The sequence below is a fragment of the Oncorhynchus nerka genome, linkage group LG19, assembly GCF_034236695.1.
Source record: "Oncorhynchus nerka isolate Pitt River linkage group LG19, Oner_Uvic_2.0, whole genome shotgun sequence".
Taxonomy (NCBI): domain Eukaryota; kingdom Metazoa; phylum Chordata; class Actinopteri; order Salmoniformes; family Salmonidae; genus Oncorhynchus; species Oncorhynchus nerka.
This window is the reverse complement of record NC_088414.1, coordinates 9483401-9504996: the sequence shown is the minus strand read 5'-3', so window position 1 is coordinate 9504996 and position 21596 is coordinate 9483401. Positions and strand designations below refer to the sequence as shown.

General features: G+C 43.1%; 1 protein-coding gene across 2 annotated transcripts in view; it reads right to left on the bottom strand.

Moving 5' to 3' along the window:
* Positions 1–550: 550 nt before the first annotated feature.
* LOC115147172 (high affinity cAMP-specific and IBMX-insensitive 3',5'-cyclic phosphodiesterase 8B) overlaps positions 551–21596 on the bottom strand; it is a 95320-nt gene continuing 74274 nt past the window's right edge. For both annotated transcript variants that reach the window (XM_029689238.2, XM_029689239.2), the window contains exons 15-22: positions 21309–21366; positions 20490–20619; positions 16201–16399; positions 12344–12561; positions 11727–11865; positions 7651–7818; positions 5320–5449; positions 551–4380 (exon numbers count right to left, since the gene is read on the bottom strand). In XM_029689238.2, the coding sequence (XP_029545098.2) occupies positions 4271–4380; positions 5320–5449; positions 7651–7818; positions 11727–11865; positions 12344–12561; positions 16201–16399; positions 20490–20619; positions 21309–21366 (1152 nt within the window). In that variant the 3' untranslated portion in view covers positions 551–4270. The remainder of the gene's footprint in view (positions 4381–5319; positions 5450–7650; positions 7819–11726; positions 11866–12343; positions 12562–16200; positions 16400–20489; positions 20620–21308; positions 21367–21596) is intronic.

The window sequence follows — 21596 nt, the reverse complement described above, 5'->3', positions numbered from 1 at the left end:
AACAAGGGTGGGTTAATTGACCCCACTCTCCCCCCTAATAAAGAAGGGGAAAATACTGTTTTGGTCCTTTTTGGATTTTTATGGCCTTTTTCATTATCCATATTAAGATAAATGCCGTACAGGTATGATGGCCATAATGTAATGAACCAGGTGTTAAGGTTTTAAAGAGGGGTGGATTGTATTTAAATGTCCATAAGTGTTCTTATGTTGTTGGTTTCTAGTGTGGTCATCTGATCACTGTCTCTGAGGTAAATGGATGTGTAATGCCTGTTTGATCCGTCTAGTGACTGTGTGATGTGACTGGTATTTCTTACACATGTTTGTTGGCTCAGTGATTTTACAACTGAAATTGTGTGCATTCCAAGTCTCCAATTTGAATTTGATGTGCTTGTTTAATCTGATGTCCTCAAAGCCTACATCGTCAAGTTGGCCACATTTATTTGCCAAATGTCTGTATGGTTATTTGAACAACTTGCAAACCCTCTCTGGCTTGTTTTTTAAAGCCTCAAATGAATGTCACAAATTAAAGAAACAACTGTATTTTTTAAAATACTTTTATTGTTTCTCACATATACATTTTAAAATAAGTGTCGACAATCAACAACAAAAGAAGACATCCTTTGACACAGGCCCAAAAAAAAAAGATATTATATCTACCCAACCCCTTCCAGGATCCAAGCAGAATAGCTTCTCATTGGGCACAGTTGTCATTTCAACATCTAGTTTGGATTTACACTTTGATTGTGACGTCAACTGTAGTGAATTCAACGTAATAATATATATATATATATTTTTTTTAATGTCATCATGTCATTGAATTTAGGTTAAAAAAAAGTTTTTAAAAAACCCGAATATAATTCCCTTACGTTGATGACTTTTTGCAAATCCAATCAGTTTTCCACGGTTGATTCAACATCATATTTTTTTCAAATCTATCTGATGATGTGGAAACAACGTTGATGCAACTAGTTTCTGCCCGGTGGGTTGATACACAACTAAACCATCAAGTCCTTCAAAAATACATAAAACATTTCTACAGTATTTTACGTTTGCCTTTTCACAGCCAATAACCACAAAATAAAGCTTATATACATGAATGCTTGCAGAATATCTGTTGGTTGTTCTGCTTGGAAACAATAGAAAATAAAGGGATTGGCACGTTCTCCATACACACAGAGTCTCTGACCAATGACAGAGCCGGGTTAAAATGACATCACAGTAGATGCCACGCCCTGCTCTCACAGCAGAAACTGTTCGTCTTTTGAGAGTTCAAAGAAAGGAAAGGATGACAAGCATGTGGTTGTGACATCAGATCTGACCAAAACTCGCTTGACAACAAACAGAAACAATAATTAATTGAAAATAGATCAGGCTCAATAGAAAACAGTCCATGGGAGACTAGATAGTGGGTTGTTTACAGTGTCCTATAGCAGTGAAACTAGCATAGCCTTGACTGAGTGAGTTAAGGCGTTTGTCTTACCATGTTCTGAAACTAGCACACAGTCATTATCAAACACAAGTTTCTCTCCATAATACTTGTAGTATTCACCAGTATCAAATGACACCCTATGCCCACATAGCACACTTCTTCTTTATCACTACATAGGGAATATGGTGCCATTTGGAACAATAAATACAGGTTAAAATAGTAAGGTTAAGTACTCTATGGCTTAGTCCGGTGTCTTTGTTCAGCTGCTCGCGAACACAAACGAACCACATGAAGACAAACAAACCATTTGAAGCCTGAACCCTGTTTTAGAGGAGAGGGTCAAAGTAAGGCACCTTAAAGAAGATCCCTGTGCCTTTGGTTAAATACGTACACCAGTTTTGATTTTGTTGGTTGAATTTACACACATGCACGCACACGCAAACACCTACTTTAAACTCAAAGCGTATCACCCATTCACAGCACTTCTGACCCTGCCTTGTATGGCAGCTGCTGTTGCGCAAGGAAATGAACTGAAACTGCATTCCCCACTGCCAACCACTGGAGGGAGACAACTACACAGTAATGTGATTCTAGATGACAAGAGAACGAAATGGATGGACAGCATGTTTAATGATAGTGACATTTGAAATCATATTTTAATAGCAGTCTAGCCTGAGTTGAAAACTGAACCAAACCGAACCAAGTAGCAGTAGAGTGTGCTGGGAGCGGAAAGTGCTATTTTCCCAGAGAGGATCCAAAGACAGGGTCAATCTAAAATAACCCCATATACCCTTGATAGTGCACTACTTTTGATAAGAGTAGTGAAACACAGTGCACTATATAGGCAATCGAGTGTATTTAAGATGCAACTGTTTAAGCCCCAAGAGCTACGTGTGCCAGTCTTCCACCACATAAATATCTGTCCCAAAAGTAGGGCACTACATAGGGAATAGGGTGTAATTCGAGCCAGGACCAGCCGAGTATTTCATGCTGTCTGTCCCATGGTGGTTTCATCAGGCTCTTGTGAGGCGGCTCTCTGCTCAGACCACACTACCATGCTACTTCACAACGGACCAGCAACACATTACTGGGAGGCAGGAGGGACAAAAAGCAGTTGGAAAATGAAACGCACTCCTACTATTGCACTGTACACCACAGAACAACTGAAATGTTAGAAATCACAGAGTTGTGCTTTGGAATAGCCTTTTGCTTAGCCAATCCTAATTAGTTCCCTTCGTATTTGGAGATTGCAATTAGCTACAGTATGTGTCCACTTCAATGTGCCTTTGATGTTTAAATGAATGTACTGTTTCACTGGAGCTTTATGACCCATTTAAAGTAATGAATTAGGACTAGCTTCAATACAAGCTGTCATAAAACAGTACACTAGCCTTACTGTCGCTCAGATAATTCACTGCTGTGGCTTCTAAGTTGTAAAGATCAACTGTACTTAATATATACTGCTGTTTTTTCCCCCCACTTGTTGCTAATAGAGTTAGAATACTGTTCTAATGCTGTTCCCACTAAGCCCCAGTGTTCTCTTTTAAGAGCCATGTCTGGAGCTGAGTTCCAGAGGGGGCAGAGTGAGGGCTGGTTCTAGCCCCAGGGGGGGAGCATGGTGGTGGGCGAGCTGCCCGTGAGGCCTGGCTCTCTGAGCAAAGCTCTGGTTTTCCCCCGTAGAGAGAGATATTACAGCAGTCAGTTCAGCTGGACTCTGCTCTGTAAACCTCCCAGGTATGGAGCGAACACAGACCGCTGACTGCTCTGGGTCTGCTGCCAAATACACACACGCACACACACACACACACACACACACACACATACACACATATACACACACACATATACACACACACACACACACACACACACACACACACACACACACACACACACACACACACACACACACACACACCTCTGTTTTACTCCGCCTAACTGGGCTTATCAGAGCTCAATATTACCTAATACTTCCATCTGGAGAGAGAACAAGGAGAGCTAAGTTACAGTTTTATAAGTTGGCTGTGTGTGTGTGTGTGTGTGTGTGATTCAGGGAACAGGTTTCTCTCTACATACTTTAGTTCTGTGCTCTCTCCTCTTTTATTCCTGGTACAGTAGAAGCAGTTCATGTGTCAGCAAACCTTTGGTACCCACATCACCACACACTACCGTAGGGACTAAGCAAGGACGGACAGAAATCAGAGGTACGACAAACAACAGCAGACACTTGCCTGAGATAAAAGAAACGGATATAGAACACAGACAACATCACAGGGAAAAAAATAAAAGATGTGAGAAAGTGACACGTTTTTTTGAGCTGCTAAAGTGCGGTTGGTTGGGATAGATTGTCAGGAGGGCTGTAGAGTCACATTAGGGGCCCAAGAGGAACCACAGATGGGTCGTAAGAGGCTGGAGAGTCTCAGTGGGCAATTCTCAAATGTCCCCCTATTCGCTATGTAGTGCACTACTTATGACCAGAGGCCCCCCCCCATGCTAAATTTGCCATGGGGCATCGTAATGATTCTGTTTGAAATCAGTTTGAAGTAACATCCGATAACTAGGGATGGGAAAGATGTCTGCACAGAAGGAGAGCACTATATGGGGAGTTGGGGTGTAATTTGTCAGCCGGTATGTCAGTCCCCTGGTCTCTTCTGAGGGCTCCAAGCTGCAGACTCCGAGGTCTACAGACTCTTGAGGTCTACAGTCCATTGTGTGTGGAGCTGGGTAGAATCATCGTGGGATGGGCTTAATACCAGCGCCAGGCTACATTCGCTGTCTCCCTCAGCCCAATGAGAGGGAGGGATGGAGGGATAAGGGGAGAGAGAGGGAGGGATGGAGGGGTCACGGAGGAGGGGCCGGCCGCAGGCTCTTGCACTTTATGTCGTCCAGACCCTTCCAGTATTTGTAGTTCTCCGACAGGTGCTCCATGAGGCCAGGTAGACTGGCGAAGGCTGGGGGGGGGGGGGACAGAGGAGAGTTTGAGGTTAACGCACACAAACACATGCGCCAGCGGAAATGACAGCTGGTGCGACTGGGTCTCAGGCAGCGTGTGTGTCTGTTGTTTACTTCCTAGTTTCCGACTCATTTGTTACCCCTCTGCATGAACCTGACCTGGCAACCACCCGGCAATAGCCCAGGTCTGACCCTGATTCATTAAAACCTGCTGTGTGAGTGCATATGTGCGATATGATTGTGTGTGTGTGTGTGTGTGTGTCACAAAACTGAAGCACAAAGGCTGCGTTTAGAACAGGCAAGTCCAATTCTGATATTTTTCCCACTAATTGGTCGTTTGACCAATCACGTCAGGTCTTTTTACAACAGATCTTTTTCACAGCTGATCTGATTGGCCAAAGATCCGAATTGGGCTGCCTGTCTAAACGCAGCCTTTGTGCTTCTGCGTGTGTGAATGTGTGCACTTTATGTGTACTTGTGTGTATGTGTGTGTGTCTGTGCTAGTGAGTGTGTCTACAGTAGGTCCTGCTTCACTGCGTTTTGACTTAACCCCTCCGGCCCCCGGATACCCCCCTAGTCCCAGTGGCCTCTAGGAACTTTTCCGTGACATCAGCAGTTTTATTGAATTTAAACACGTGTTCTCTTCTCTGGTGGAGGGGGTGACCTCCAGCAACACCCCAACGTCAGAGGGAACGGTGAAATGGGGAATAACTGTATACTATCCTCTTTTGACCCCTCCCTCTCTCCTTCCTCTGGCCTACTGTGCTCCACTGTGACGTAAGAAGGAAGACTCTACCTCTTTTACAGGGATGGAGGGAATAGAAGAGAGGAGGGAAGGCATGGGAAAGTTCTATTCCATATTTCCTCCCCCCTCCCTGTGGGTCCTGTGTTTGTGTGTGTGTGTGTGTGTGTGTGTGCGCGCGTGTGTGTGTTCTTACCATCCCAAGCGTCAAACATGTCTGTGATGAAGTAGTCTATGAAGGAGATCTGAGACTTAGGGATACTACAGGTGTTCCTGTCAAAGACAGGCATGACCACCGGTAGACCCTGTCTCTTCTCCTCATCAGTCTGAAATATAAGGATAGATTCACACACAGGTTAACACCCACACACATATACTGCAGTATAAAAGAGATATGTACACAGTCGCACCACATACGGATGTATTTTTCCAAATACTTGTGGATACATTTGCTAAAAATGGATGTAATACCTGACAATGTTCCAGAAAGGCATGGCATCTAGTCTACAGCGTGGCCAAAGTGTTTCCTAATTTGGCTCCTTAAATGAACAAACTTTACATATTGATTGACGGAGATTGTTTTTTGCGGGACCACCAAGCCAAAACTGTGATATCATTTAAATTGTGATGGTGAGTAAAAAATGTCAAACTAAGGATTTGACAAAAATGTTACATTCTGTCATGAAGAGCACAAGTTCTCAAAAAAGTAAGTGCCTCTCTTCTGCTGAATTAAATAATGAAACAAATCCACTGCCCACGGTCGGGCACTGGGCTGTTTTTATTATTCCTGTTCTTATTTAAACAAAAACTACACATCCTACAACGCTCCGGAATATGTCCAAATGTAGGTCTAGGACCTGTGCTTCCAATGAGTGGTATTATATGTCTCTAGAGTGGATGGCTAGCGGTGTTATGTTGAGTAAATAACCAAGTGAATTTGCCACATCTGGGAAAAATCCACTTGAACGGTCCTCCAACTGGTAATTACTAGTTAAATCAGCCATGAATCCCCTTGTGACAGGGAATGGAAGCTGTTGTGTGCAACAGGGAGGGGCAATTTAATGTAAGATTCACACACATATTTCGGTTGGTAAAGCGTTCCTAGCTTGTCTATCTAGGGGTAACAGGGTGGACAATGAGGGACAGACAGAAATGAATCACTAATCACCATGAAATAAATAATCATCTTCGTAAATAACTTGGTCAAAGCAACAAAATAACTTGGTCTTTACAATGATGGCGAACACTTGGGAGTGGATTAGTGGGGGGGGGGGGGATTAGTGGGTTAAAATCTTCCCTAGAAGTCACAAAGTCAAGTCTTTTTTTTTTCATAATGACAATCAGAGTTAATGAATTCTCCATGTGGTCTATGTTAAAGGGCATTTCATTTCATATGACATATTGCGCTCAATTTCCACTTAACACCCTCATTTTGTGGAATGACCCAATACATATATAGTGTTCTGCTCATTGGACGTTGGTTGGACCACTCTCCCAAAGTTTGTTTGTTGATCTGTCATATGGACAATGAAAGACGTGGAGTCACTTACATGATTGATCATGTATCATGTTTGTTGTCATTTCCGTAGTCATTTAAATGCACGTTAGTGTTTTTAGTATGCTTTTGGTATGCTTTAAATACAATACAAATGCATTTTGACAAAATATATTGTAGCGGCCGCAGCCTATTAGAACAGGGTTTGTTAAACTATAGTTTGGGGACCCAAAGTGAGCCCTGAGCATGTGAACAGTGGATCGTCAGTTATGAGTAAAACATTTATAATGACGCACTATTTCTTCTTAGTTTGGGTCATTTGAGGACAATACATTTCACATTTGGGTCTTGAGCTATTTGCCATACATTTAAATAAAAAAATATATCTCTTACAAATACATTTAAATGCATGTTGGAATATATTTAACAAAACATTTCCAATTACATTTAAAAATATATCAATAAATACTTGTAAAAAGAATCATTCGATTTTCCAAAGCATTTAACATATATTGTGAAAAACATTTTATATACGATTATATATACATTTTAAATACATTCTGTAATACATGTTGAATGTATAAAAAAATAAGTATAAAAATACAAGTATCCTAAGTTTTTTATTGAAAATATATTACAAAAAAAGATATATGTATGGGACAACACAAATGCATTTCCCACACTGTACTGTATACCACCAGACAGACAGACAGTGATAGAGGCAGAAAGAGAAAGGGAGAAAAGGTCGGGAACAGATCTATTGGTGCACACAGATAGCTAAGTAGACAGTTGTTAAGGTCAGGATTGCCAGCTGCAGACACTGTCCTACAGCAGGAGAAAGGTCAAACCTGCTAATGACATACTATGACACCCTCTCCCGCCTTTCTTAGAGTTTTGAGCCGGGTTAAAACCACTCTGAACACAGCTGATTTTAGCTGAAGTTTTGGTTAGGAGTACTACGACCTGCCTCCAAAACCATTTTGAATAGAAAATCTTTTTGTACACTTTTTTATACACACACTGCCCACTCACCTGTGCGAAGTACTCCTCTGAGATGCGTCCGGCCCATTCTATGCAGAGCTCCAGGGGTCTGCAGGGGTTGGCCACGTCAGCACATTTTATCATCATCCTCTTGATCAGCAGCCGGTTCTCTGGGCTGTTCCTGATACTGGCTGGGCCCTCGCTGTCACTGCCTTCACTCTTGTTACAGAGAAACACACACAGACAAGGTCAGAAACGCACACAGACAGGGTCAGAGACACAAACACACACGCAGACACACACATATGGATGCTTATCTTTCATTTGACACTACATTGGATAGGCTCCTATGAACTTCACACGGTGGTGCTCATGGGTCCATTTATGTGGAACTGGCTGTGTGTGTGAATGTCCACTGATTGTACAAAACCTTAGGAACACCTGCTCTTTCCATGACATAGACTGATCAGGTGAATCCGGGTGAAAGCTATGATCCCCTATCGATGTCACCTGTTAAATCCACTTCAGTTAGTGTAGATGAAGGGGCGGAGACGGGCTAAACAAGGATTTTTAAGCCTTTAGACAAGTGAGACATAGATGGTGTATGTGTGCCATTCAGAGGGTAAATGGGCAAGACTAAAGATTGAAGTGCCTTTGAACGGGGTATGGTAGTAGGTGCCAGGCACACCGGTTTGAGTGTGTCAAGAACTGCAAAGCTGCTGGGGTTTTCACGCTCAACAGTTTGCCGTGTGCGTCAAGAATGTTCCACCACCCAAAGGACATCCAGCCAACTTGACACAACAGTGGGAAGCATTGGAGTCAACATGGGCCAGCATCCCCGTGGAACGCTTTCGACACCTTGTAGAGTCCATGCCCCGACGAATTGAGGATGTTCTGAGGGCAAAAGGGAGGAGGGGGGCCTTCTTAATGTTTTGTACACTTAGTGTATATAGTTATACATAACAATGGCCTGAGCCTTGAAGTTGCACAACTCACAAAGGATTTTGTTGCTTTGTGATATTATATTTTAAGTAAGTGGTAGAGCTGAGATGGAATCAGGCTAGACACGCTGCTTGCCCACAAGGGCCATGGTTACTAATATCAGATAGGGCTTCAAACTGGAGTCACATGCTCTGAATACAACTATTTTCCACTAGAACAGTTCATTGATAAATGTCAAAATACTTAGCCTGTTATTCCCATTCTCTCCTTAATGCTTATGATATATACACTACCGTTCAAAAGTTTGGGGTCACTTAGAAATGTCCTTGTTTTTGAAAGAAAAGCAAATTTTTTGGTCCATTAAAATAACATCAGATTGATCAGAAATACAGTGTAGACATTGTTAATGTTGTAAATAACTATGTAGCTGGAAACGGCTGATTTTCTATGGAATATCTACATAGGCCCATTATCAGCAACCATCACTCCTGTGTTCCATTGGCATGTTGTGTTAGCTTAACCAAGTTTATCATTTTAAAGGCTAATTGATCATTAGAAAACCCTTTTGCAATTATGTTAGCACAGCTGAAAACTGTTGTCCTGATTAAAGAAGCAATAAAACTGGCCTTCTTTAGACTAGTTGAGTATCTGGAACATCAGCATTTGTGGGTTCGATTACAGGCTCAAAATGGCCAGAAACAAATAACTTTCTTCTGAAGCTCGTCAGTCTATTCTTGTTCTGAGAAATGAAGGCTATTCCATATGAGAAATTGCCAAGAAACTGAAGATCTTGTACAACGCTGTGTACTCCCTTCACAGAACAGCGCAAACTGGCTCTAACCAGAATAGAAAGAGGAGTGGGAGGCCCCGGTGCACAACTGAGCAAGAGGACAAGAACATTAAAATGTCTAGTTTGAGAAACAGATGCCTCACAAGTCCTCAACTGGCAGCTTCATTAAATAAAACACCCGTCTCAACGTCAGCAGTGAAGAGGCGACTCCTGGATTATGGCCTTCTAGGCAGAGTTACAAAGAAAAGGCCATATCTCAGACTGGCCAATAAAAAGAAAAGATTAAGATGGGCAAAAGAACACAGACACTGGACAGAGGAAAATTGGAAAAAAAGTTTGAGGTGTTCGGATCACAAAGAAGAACATTTGTGAGACGCAGACAAAATGAAAGGAGTGCTTGACGCCATCTGTCAAGCATGGTGGAGGCAATGTGATGGTCTGGGGGTGCTTTGGTGGTGGTAAAGTGAGAGATTTGTACAGGGTAAAAGGGATCTTGAAGAAGGAAGGCTATCACTCCATGTGGACAGTGCTTAACTTGAGCCAATTTCCTCCTACAACAGGACAATGACCCAAAGCAGAGCTCCAAACTATGCAATAACTATTTAGGGAAGAAGCAGTCAGCTGGTGTTCTGTCTATAATGGAGTGGCCAGCACAGTCACCGGATCTCAACCCTATTGAGCTCAACCCTATCCAACTTGTGGAAGGTGCTTCAGGAAGCATGGGGTGAAATCTCTTCAGATTACCAAATAAACAACTAGAATGCCAAAGGTCTGCAAAGCTGTAATTGATGCAAATTGAGGATTCTTTGAAAAAAAGCAAAGTTTGAAGGACACAATTATTATTTAAATTAAAAATCATTTATCTATAAGTCTTGACTATATTTCTTATTCATTTTGCAACTGTTTTCATGTATGTTTTCATGGAAAACAAGGACATTTCTAAGTGACACAACTTTTTAATGGTAGTGTATATATATATATATATATAATTTCCTAAACATACATACATACATACATACATACATACATACATACATACATACATACATACATACATACAGTGGGGGAAAAAAAGTATTTAGTCAGCCACCAATTGTGCAAGTTCTCCCACTTAAAAAGATGAGAGAGGCCTGTAATTTTCATCATAGGTACACGACAAAATGAGAGAAAACCATTCCAGAAAATCACATTGTAGGATTTTTAATGAACTTATTTGCAAATTATGGTGGAAAATAAGTATTTGGTCAATAACAAAAGTTCATCTCAATACTTTGTTATATACCCTTTGTTGGCAATGACAGAAGTCAAACATTTTATGTAAGTCTTCACAAGGTTGTCACACATTGTTGCTGGTATTTTGGCCCATTCCTCCATGCAGATCTCCTCTAGAGCAGTGATGTTTTGGGGCTGTTGCTGGGCAACACAGACTTTCAACTCCCTCCAAAGATTTTCTATGGGGCTGAGATCTGGAGACTGGCTAGGCCACTCCAGGACCTTGAAATTCTTCTTACGAAGCCACTCCTTCATTACACGGGCGGTGTGTTTGGGATCATTGTCATGCTGAAAGACCCAGCCACATTTCATCTTCAATGCCCTTGCTGATGGAAGGAGGTTTTCACTCAAAATCTCACAATACATTGTTGTCATTGCAGGCAATCTCAACGCTGTGCTTTACAGGGAAGACATCCTCCTCCCTCATGTGGTACCCTTCCTGCAGGTTCATCCTGACATGACCCTCCAGCATGACAATGCCACCAGCCATACTGCTCGTTCTGTGTGTGATTTCCTGCAAGACAGGAATGTCAGTGTTCTGCCATGGCCAGCGAAGAGTCCGGATCTCAATCCCATTGAGTACGTCTGGGACCTGTTGGATCAGAGGGTGAGGGCTAGGGCCATTCCCCCCAGAAATGTCCAGAAACTTGCAGGTGCCTTGGTGGAAGAGTGGGGTAACATCTCACAGCAAGAACTGGCAAATCTGGTACAGTCCATGAGGAGGAGATGCACTGCAGTACTTAATGCAGCTGGTGGCCACACCAGATACTGACTGTTACTTTTGATTTATTTTGACACCCCCTTTGTTCAGGGACACATTATTCCATTTCTGTTAGTCGCATGTCTGTGGAACTTGTTCAGTTTATGTCTCAGTTGTTGAATCTTGTTATGTTCATACAAATATTTACACATGGACTTGGTTGGCTGAAAATAAATGCAGTTGACAGCGAGAGGACGTTTATTTTTTTGCTGAGTTTATACGTATATATATTAGTATTTTCCATTCCCACACCACAATGAGCAGATGTTAATGACTTTATTATGTAATAATAAACTGCACACGGACGCTAACACACACACACACACAAACACACACATACACAGAGAAGGGTGTGTGTCTTACGTTTGAGCTGGACTCCTCGATGGCAGCCATTGGTTTGTTGATGCTGTTGGCAAACTTGTTGACGTGTTCAAAATGGCGGGTCATCTCTGTAGCCAGCACCATGTCAATGATGGCCTGCCTCAATGTCCGGAACTGAGTCCTAATATAAACACACACACAGAGAGGGGGGGTTACAGGATCAGGATAATCAACTGTCCTCAATGTTTTCCAATAAGTTCTGGGTTCATACACATCTAGAAGTGAATCACATCACATGATTTGTTCCAGGGTCCATATCTGTCGCCAGTGGTTACGTGATCCCTCTTATGGCATAGAGGAAGAGGCATGTCAATTCATTCTTCTGACAAGGACATGGCCTCTGGTTTGGAATTCTACTGTGGAAACACTTTAGGCTTCAGGTGGAAACCACCTTTTACTTTCCTAAACTCTATGTGACTCTAGCCTGGTCCCAGATCTGTTTGTGCTGTCTTGCCAACTCTTATGGTCATTGACATGACATTGACCATAGGAGTTGGCAAGACAGCACAAAGGTATGGAAGACAGCACAAACAGATATGGGATTGGGCTAGGCTATTGATGTTCTTGAAGATGTTGCTCTAAACTCCGTGTGACTGTACCTGTCGATGTTCTTGAAGATGTTGCTCTTGCTGTCCCTGACGGTGAGTTGGAAGGCGAGGGCCGCGTGGTGACTCTCTAACACAGCCGTGTCATTGTACAGGATGGCCAGCTCACTTCCTGCATTGCACAGGAAGCTGTTGGTCCTCCCCGGGTGGTCCACGTCATGGACCGTCGCCGCGATCAATGCAGCCACCTCATCCAATTGGTCTAGACTGCCCTGAGAAAAGGATACAACCAGGAAGTAATGGTACTTAACTACAAGGAATAGAAATGTGACATTTTTCGACAGATTTTTTTTTGAGTACTTGAGTACTTGGAAAAAAAGAAGCAATTACATCCTCAAGTCTTCTTGGGTATGACACTACAAGCTTGGCACAGCTGTATTTGGGGAGTTTCTCCTATTCTTCTCGGCAGATCCTCTCAAGCTCTGTCAGGTTGGATGGGGAGCGTCGCTGCACAGCTATTTTCAGGTCTCTCCAGAGATGTTCGATCAGGTTCAAATCCGGGCTCTGGCTGGGCAACTCAAGGACATTCAGGGACCACTCCTACGTTGTCTTAGCTATGTGCTTAGGGTCGTTGTCCTGTTGGAAGTTGAACCTTCACCCCAGTCTGAGGTCCTGAGCGCTCTCGAGCAGGTTTTCATCAATGATCTCTCTCTCTCCGTTTATCTTTCCCCACAGCATGATGCTGCCACCACCATGCTTCACCATAGGAATTGTGCCAGGTTTCCTCCAGATATGACGCTTGGCATTCATGCCAAAGAGTTCGATCTTGGTTTCATCAAACCAGAGAATCTTTTAGCAAACTCCAAGTGGGCTGTCACGTGCCTTTTACTGAGAAGTGGCTTCCATCTGGCCACTTTACCATAAAGGCCTGATTGGTGGAGTACTACAGAGATGGTTGTCCTTCTGGAAGATTCTACCATCTCCACAGAGGAACACTGGAGCTCTGTCAGAGTGACCATTGGGTTCTTGGCCACTTCCCTGACCAAGGCCCTTCTCCCCCGATTGCTCAGTTTGGCCGGGCGTCCAACTCTAGGAAGAGTCTTGGTGGTTCCAAACTTTTCCATTTAAGAATGATGGAAACCACGGTGTTCTTGGGGACCTTCAATGCTGCAGAAATGTTTTGGTGTCCTTCCTCAGATCTGTGCCTCGACACAGTCCTGTCTCGGAGATCTACGGACAATTCCTTCGACCACATGGCTTGGTTTTTGCTCTGACATGCACTGTCAACTGTGGGACCTTATATAGACAGGTGTGTGCCTTTCCAAATCATGTCTAATCAATTGAATTTACCACATCTCAAGGATGATCAATGGAAACAGGATGGACCTGAGCTCAATTTCGAGTCTCATAGCAAAGGATCTGAATAATTACTTTTTCTATTTGCAAACATTTCTAAAAACCTGTTTTAAATTTGTCATTATGGGGTATTGTGTGTAGATTGATGAGGAAAATGTTTTATTTAATTAATTTTAGAATAAGACTGTAATGTAACAAGAATGTGGAAAAAGTCAAGGGGTCTGAGTACTTTCTGAAGGCACTGTATATGCCAACAGTGCGCAACAATGCATAATTGATCATAACCATTACAGATAACAAATACTAAATGCAAAATGTCCCTGTATATATATTCAGTCAATAAAAAAACAAGTGCCATTTAAGATGAATTTATTGCAAATGGCAGGTAGCCTAGTGGTTAGAGCGTTGGGCCAGTAACTGAAAGGTTGCTAGATTGAATGAGCTGACAAGGTAGAAATCTGTCGTTCTGCCCCTGAACAAGGCAGTTAACCCACTGTTCCTAGACCAGTTAACTGTTCCTAGACCAGTTAACCCACTGTTCCTCTGAACAAGGCAGTTAACCCACTGTTCCTAGGCTGTCATTGAAAATAAGAATTTGTTCTTTAACTGACTTGCCTGGTTAAATAAAAATAAAAAGTAACATAAACGGATTATATTGTGGAACACAATCTCCAAAAAGCTTGCTTGTAGAAGGCTGTGCAATGGCATAGCACTGTTTTGTTCATTTAGCAGACAAGACGTTCCTATTTCCCGAGCCCTTATACCAGTTAAGACACAACTATTTTAATGCAGTGCGAAGTGATGCGCATCTCGTGTCTGGAACAGTTATTTTCAAAGAGTGATCATTTGAAACGGGGCTGAATTTGGTGAGTTAAAAGAAAACATTTTCAGGTTACAAACCAAAACGGCTTCTTCTATGTACAGACGTTTAATTGATTTTATTCTGCATGTTCTTTGGAATTTTCTAAAATGGAATCACAATTCCACATTGGAAACTGCATGGTGATTAATTTCAGCCATGGTATCAGTTTGGTGAGTAGGCCAATGCTTAATGACTCTGATGAAAATACGCTCTTTGTCTTGATTAAACCAATGTTTTTGCATATTTTCATGTCTATGTTTAGGGGGTGGGGGTTATAGCCAGAGATGGCAAAAATGACAAAATACAATTACAAAATACCATAAAGATTCATGTATTTAATCAAAATACAGAACTGCAACAACATTTTCAATAACGGTTACAAAAAAAGTTGTTTTCGCTATGACAACGATATGTTGTTTATCTACCTTAGTTGGGCAAGTCACTCTGGATAAAAAAATGTAAATGTATATGTGAAAATGAACATATCAAAATGAACTGCAAAGCACACTGGGTATTATTGGCCTTGTTTTGGGGTGGAGCTCATTAGAATATACTCAGTATGCTTTGGAATTGTTCATTGTTCATACAAAACAGAAAATACATTGAAGTGTAGTTCAGCCCAGTGAAATTCAAAATACTCAGAAGAAATCAAAAATGCGTATTTCAAATACATGTAACAGAAATACTGCTATCTCTGGTTATAGCCTAAACTAACCAATTCTAAATGACACTAGTAGTTCGCAAAGTAGCCTAAACCGGAAAATAGACGGGAAGCAAATATTCCAAACCTGCAGCGGTCGTTGTTAGAACACATATTTCCCTATTTCAATCAACCAGTCCATTTTGAATTTGTGATAAAAGTGTCATCATTTAGTAAGAAGTGCAGCTTGTGTATCCCATCAGTTGGATACACTTTTATAGACATTTACATCTGTAGGCCTAATGGAAGCTTCTATGCGCACTCAGCACGCGTGTGTAGAGGCAGCGGTCGGAACGCAAACGAACGTTGTCTCCAAGAAAACATTTCGATCGCTGGTTAAAGATCACGTTTTGACGCCCGTTTGAGTGCTCGATTACTCATGCCCAAATGTCTGAGATCGTGCATAAACTATAAATACTGTAAGTCTCTCTCAGCATAACCTCATACTCAACAAAGGAATAATACCTAAAAAAAAAAAATGCACGCAATGCGAGCACAACTAATAATAATAATCACTAGCAAATGTTCAGTTTATGACAAGAAAATGAGATATTTATTGGAGGGGATAAGCGGGGAGAAAAGAAAGGCAATGTATTAGGATCTCATTGCCCGCAAGGCAAAACACGTATCGACTGAGTCCAATGTGAAAACAATAAAAACATCCCCACTCCAACTCTCACTGGTCACTGACATACATTCATCTCCTGCCAAGCAAAGCAAACTGATACTCTACACGCTGTTGAAAACACATGGCAGGGAATTACATAGATCAACTCATCAGTCAACACACTGAGATGTCAGGCCTTGATAATGTTGTGGTGATACATTCAAGCTAGCTGGTGTCAGTAGTCATTTCACTTGTGAAAGTAGTTTACGTGTGCACATTCAACCAATCTCTAGGTACAGTGCACTGTTGTATGCTTCCATAGCATATTGCAGGTGTGACCGAAAGGTCTTCATCAGGCCCGTGATCTCTGTGTGTGTTTGGCCTACCTTGACCTTCTCCTTGCGTAGGAAGTAGGCTGTAGCGTGGAGGACGTCAGCGGCGTGGGTGGAGTTGTGGTAGGAGTTGGAGGCGTGGTAATTAGCCTCTATGACCTGCAGCCAGCAGCGTAGCGTAGCCTCACTGCAGCTCAGGAACTCACACACCCCGAACCGAGCAAAGATCTTCAAGCCCAGGTAGGTCAGAGGTCTGCGGGGATGACAGAGAGAGGACAGGGGAGACAGATGAGTGATATAGAGAGAGGGCGTTCGTTCCAAGTCCCTTCTGTATTGGTCTCTCATCTATTATCTCTCTCCCTCTCTCTCATCTATTCCCTCTCTCTCTCTCATCTATTCCCTCTCTCTCTCTCATCTATTCCCTCTCTCTCCCTCTCTCTCATCTATTCCCTCTCTCATCTATTCTCTCTCTCTCCCTCTCTCTCATCTATTCTCTCTCATCTATTCCCTCTCCCTCTCTCTCATCTATTCCCCCTCTCTCCTCTCTCTCATCTATTCTCTCTCTCTCTCCCTCTCTCTCATCTATTCCCCCTCTCTCCCTCTCTCTCATCTATTCCCTCTCTCTCTCTCATCTATTCCCTCTCTCTCATCTATTCCCTCTCTCTCCCTCTCTCTCATCTATTCCCTCTCTCATCTATTCCCTCTCCCTCGCTCTCATCTATTCCCTCTCTCTCCCTCTCTCTCATCTATTCCCTCTCTCTCTCTCTCTCATCTATTCCCTCTCCCTCTCTCTCATCTATTCCCTCTCTCATCTATTCTCTCTCTCTCATCTATTACCTCTCCCTCTCTCTCATCTATTCCCTCTCTCTCCCTCTCTCATCTATTCTCTCTCTCTCCCTCTCTCTCATCTATTCCCTCTCTATCCCTCTCTCTCTCCCTCTCTCTCATCTATTCTCTCTCTCTCCCTCTCTCTCATCTATTCCCTCTCTCTCCCTCTCTCATCTATTCTCTCTCTCTCCCTCTCTCTCATCTATTCCCTCTCTCTCCCTCTCTCTCATCTATTCTCTCTCTCTCTCTCTCTCATCTATTCCCTCTCTCTCCTATTCATCTATTCTCCTCTCTCATCTATTCCCTCTCTCTCCCTCTCTCTCATCTATTCTCTCTCTCCCTCTCTCTCATCTATTCCCTCTCTCTCCTCTCTCTCATCTATTCTCTCTCTCTCTCTCTCTCTCTCCTATTCCCCCTCTCATCTATTCCCTCCCCCCTCTCTCTCTCTCATCTATTCCTCTCCCCTCTCTCTCTCTCTCTCTCCTCTCTCTCTATTCCCTCTCTCTCTCTCTCATCTATTCCTCTCCCCCTCTCTCTCTCATCTATTCTCTCTCTCTCATCTATTCCCCTCTCTCTCTCTCTCTCTCTCATCTACCCCCTCTCTCTCATCTATTCCCCCCCCTCTCTCTCTCTCATCTATTCCCCCTCTCTCATCTATTCCTCTCCCCCTCTCTCTCTCTCTCATCTATTCCCCCTCTCTCTCTCTCTCTCCCTCTCTCTCATCTATTCCTCTCTCTCCCCTCTCTCTCATCTATTCCCTCTCTCTCCCTCTCTCTCATCTATTCCCTCTCTCTCCTCTCTCTCATCTATTCCCCTCTCCCCTCTCTCATCTATTCCCTCTCTCTCTCTCCCCCTCTCTCCCTCTCAATTCAATTCAATTGACTTTATTGACATGGCAAGTTCATTATTACTTACATTGTCAAAGATAAAACAAAACAAGATGGGAAATATTATCAACATTACTTTGCACTTTTCATGGCTGTCCCTCAGGTTGTGGCAGGAGGACACATATTTGGTTGCTTGCACATTTTGGTTTTCACCCAATAAATATTAGATTTTTCTTAATCTTTTAGTTTCAAATTCTTTGTATTGTGTTATAAGTTTGGGAAAGATATATTCTCTAGGTCTGAGTATTTGTCACAGTGTAATCTGCAGTTCTGTCTCTATTCCCCTCTACCTCCTCTCATCTATTCCCTCCCTCCTCTCTCTCTCTCTCTCTCTCTCTCTCTCTCTCTCTCTCTCTCTCATCTATTCTCTCTCTCTCTCATCTATTCTCTCTCTCTCTCTCATCTACATTTAACATTTTTACATTTAAGTCATTTAGCAGACGCTCTTATCCCCCTCTCATCTATTCCCTCTCCCCCTCTCTCTCTCTCTCTCTCTCCTATTCCCCCTCTCATCTATTCCCTCTCCCCCCTCTCTCTCTCTCATCTATTCCCTCTCCCTCTCTCTCTCTCTCTCTCTCTACCTCTCTCATCTATTCCCTCTCCCCTCTCTCTCTCTCATCTATTCCCTCTCCCCTCTCTCTCTCTCTCATCTATTCTCTCTCTCTCTCTCTCTCATCTATTCTCTCTCTCTCATCTATTCCCCCTCTCTCTCTCTCTCTCATCTATCCCCCTCTCTCTCATCTATTCCCCCCCTCTCTCTCTCATCTATTCCCCCTCTCTCTCATCTATTCCCTCTCCCCTCTCTCTCTCTCTCATCTATTCCCCCTCTCTCTCTCTCTCTCTCTCTCATCTATTCCCTCTCTATCCCTCTCTCTCTCCCTCTCTCTCATCTATTCTCTCTCTCTCCCTCTCTCTCATCTATTCCCTCTCTCTCCCTCTCTCTCATCTATTCTCTCTCTCTCCCTCTCTCTCATCTATTCCCTCTCTCTCCCTCTCTCTCATCTATTCTCTCTCTCTCTCTCCTCTCTCATCTATTCCCTCTCTCTCCCTCTCTCTCATCTATTCCCTCTCTCCCTCTCTCTCATCTATTCCCTCTCTCTCCCTCTCTCTCATCTATTCTCTCTCTCTCCCTCTCTCTCATCTATTCCCTCTCTCTCCCTCTCTCTCATCTATTCTCTCTCTCTCTCTCCCTCTCTCTCATCTATTCCTCTCTCTCATCATCTATTCCCTCTCTCTCATCTATTCCCTCTCTCTCATCTATTCTCTCTCTCTCCCTCTCTCTCATCTATTCTCTCTCTCTCTCTCTCCTATTCCCCCTCTCATCTATTCCCTCTCCCCCTCTCTCTCTCTCATCTATTCCCTCTCCCCTCTCTCTCTCTCTACCTCTCTCTCATCTATTCCCTCTCCCCTCTCTCTCTCTCATCTATTCCCTCTCCCCTCTCTCTCTCTCATCTATTCCCCTCCTCTCTCTCATCTATCCCCCCCCTCTCTCTCATCTCTTCCCCCTCTCTCTCTCTCTATCTACCCCCTCTCTCATCTATTCCCTCTCCCCTCTCTCTCTCTCTCATCTATTCCCCCTCTCTCTCTCTCTCCCTCTCTCTCATCTATTCTCTCTCTCTCCCTCTCTCTCATCTATTCCCCCTCTCTCCCTCTCTCTCATCTATTCTCTCTCTCCCTCTCTCTCATCTATTCCCTCTCTCCCTCTCTCTCATCTATTCCCTCTCTCTCCCTCTCTCATCTATTCCCTCTCTCTCTCTCTCTCATATATCCCCCCCTCTCTCCCTCTCAATTCAATTCAATTGACTTTATTGACATGGCAAGTTCATTATTACTTACATTGTCAAAGATAAAACAAAACAAGATGGGAAATATTATCGACATTACTTTGCACTTTTCACTGGCTGTCCCTCAGGTTGTGGCAGGAGGACACATATTTGGTTGCCAAAATTGCACATTTTGGATTTTCACCCAATAAATATTAGATTTTTTCTTAATCTTTTATAGTTTCAAATTCTTTGTATTGTGTTATAAGTTTGGGAAAGATATATTCTCTTAGGTCTGAGTATTTGTCACAGTGTAATAGGAAATGCAGTTCTGTCTCTACCTCTCCCCCTCTACCTCTCTCTCATCTATTCCCTCCCTCTCTCTCTCTCTCTCTCTCTCTCTCTCTCATCTATTCTCTCTCTCTCTCATCTATTCTCTCTCTCTCTCTCATCTATTCCCCCCTCTCTCTCATCTATTCCCTCTCCCCCTCTCTCTCTCTCTCTCTCTCTCTCTCTCCTATTCCCCCTCTCATCTATTCCCTCTCCCCCTCTCTCTCTCATCTATTCCCTCTCCCTCTCTCTCTCTCTCTCTCTACCTCTCTCTCATCTATTCCCTCTCCCCTCTCTCTCATCTATTCCCTCTCCCCCTCTCTCTCTCATCTATTCTCTCTCTCTCTCATCTATTCTCTCTCTCTCATCTATTCCCTCTCTCTCTCTCTCTCTCATCTATCCCCCCCTCTCTCATCTATTCCCCCCTCTCTCTCTCATCTATTCCCCCTCTCTCATCTATTCCTCTCCCCCTCTCTCTCTCTCTCATCTATTCCCCCCTCTCTCTCTCTCTCATCTATTCCCTCTCCCTCCGTACCTCTTACAGGTGGCAGCTTCCAGCTCCAGGATGTTAAACTCCCATTGGTCTTCGTCATTCAGCATCTCAGCGATGGCCGGAGGGATGTCATTCAGCGTTACTGGGATGGCCAGCTGACTCTGGCTCAAATCTGTAGACACACACGCACGCACCCATTCATTCACGCGCACGCACAAACATTGATTTATTGATTGATCAATTGATTGATTGCATTTGGGACATTTAAGAGCAATACGCAACAGCAACAATTGCCAATGTAGCTGTGTCCCTAAGTTACTTAGCAGCACTGCCTCATGGTAAAGGGTCAAATACAGGTCTACTAAGAAGTCTACTAAGGTCTATTAAGAAGTGCAAGGGGGAAAAAGCACATGCTGCTTCCTTAAGATTAGCAAGAGAGGACTTTTCTAGACTTCTCAGCAGTGCCCTTCCATTTCTCAGAAAGAAGACGTACGTAAATATCTCTCCCATCATGACTTAAACAAATATAAGTGGATTACGCAACGACTGCCAGTGACTGCCGATGGACTAGACTCCAACTGATTAAATAAATTATCTGAGACATTTTCTATTTTCGATCACTCTGCAGACAGACAGAGGTCCACTAAATGTCCCCCATCATGTGTAGCACTGTGAACACTTCCAGTGTTATTACATTAGGCAACACAAATATACCACTAAAACTACACATGATTAGACTCAGTTTGTGTGATTAGAGTGAACTCCAGGGTCCTAGATGTAAGTAGCATAAGTATTCTGGTAGGATAATGAATAAATATCACATTTATGTGATGTTTTATGATGAAACAGACTGGTGCTTACTTGGAAAAGTACTTTTCGAGAAGACATACTCGTTGCCAGACAGTCTCCGTAAGCCGTCCTGCAGAAGGAAAAAGACGACAAATCACTCTCTTTTGGTACTGTATATCCCAAATCTGGCTAACTACAACTTATTTGACTCCGGCATTCTAATTCACCCAACGAGACACATCCCACATAACTCAGGAACTCTTGTGTTTCAGTATTGTGTTTGTGAGAATAGGAGGGGAGGGGAGTTGAGGAGAGGTGAGGGGAGATGAAGAGAGGTGAGGAGAGGTGAAGAGAGGTGAA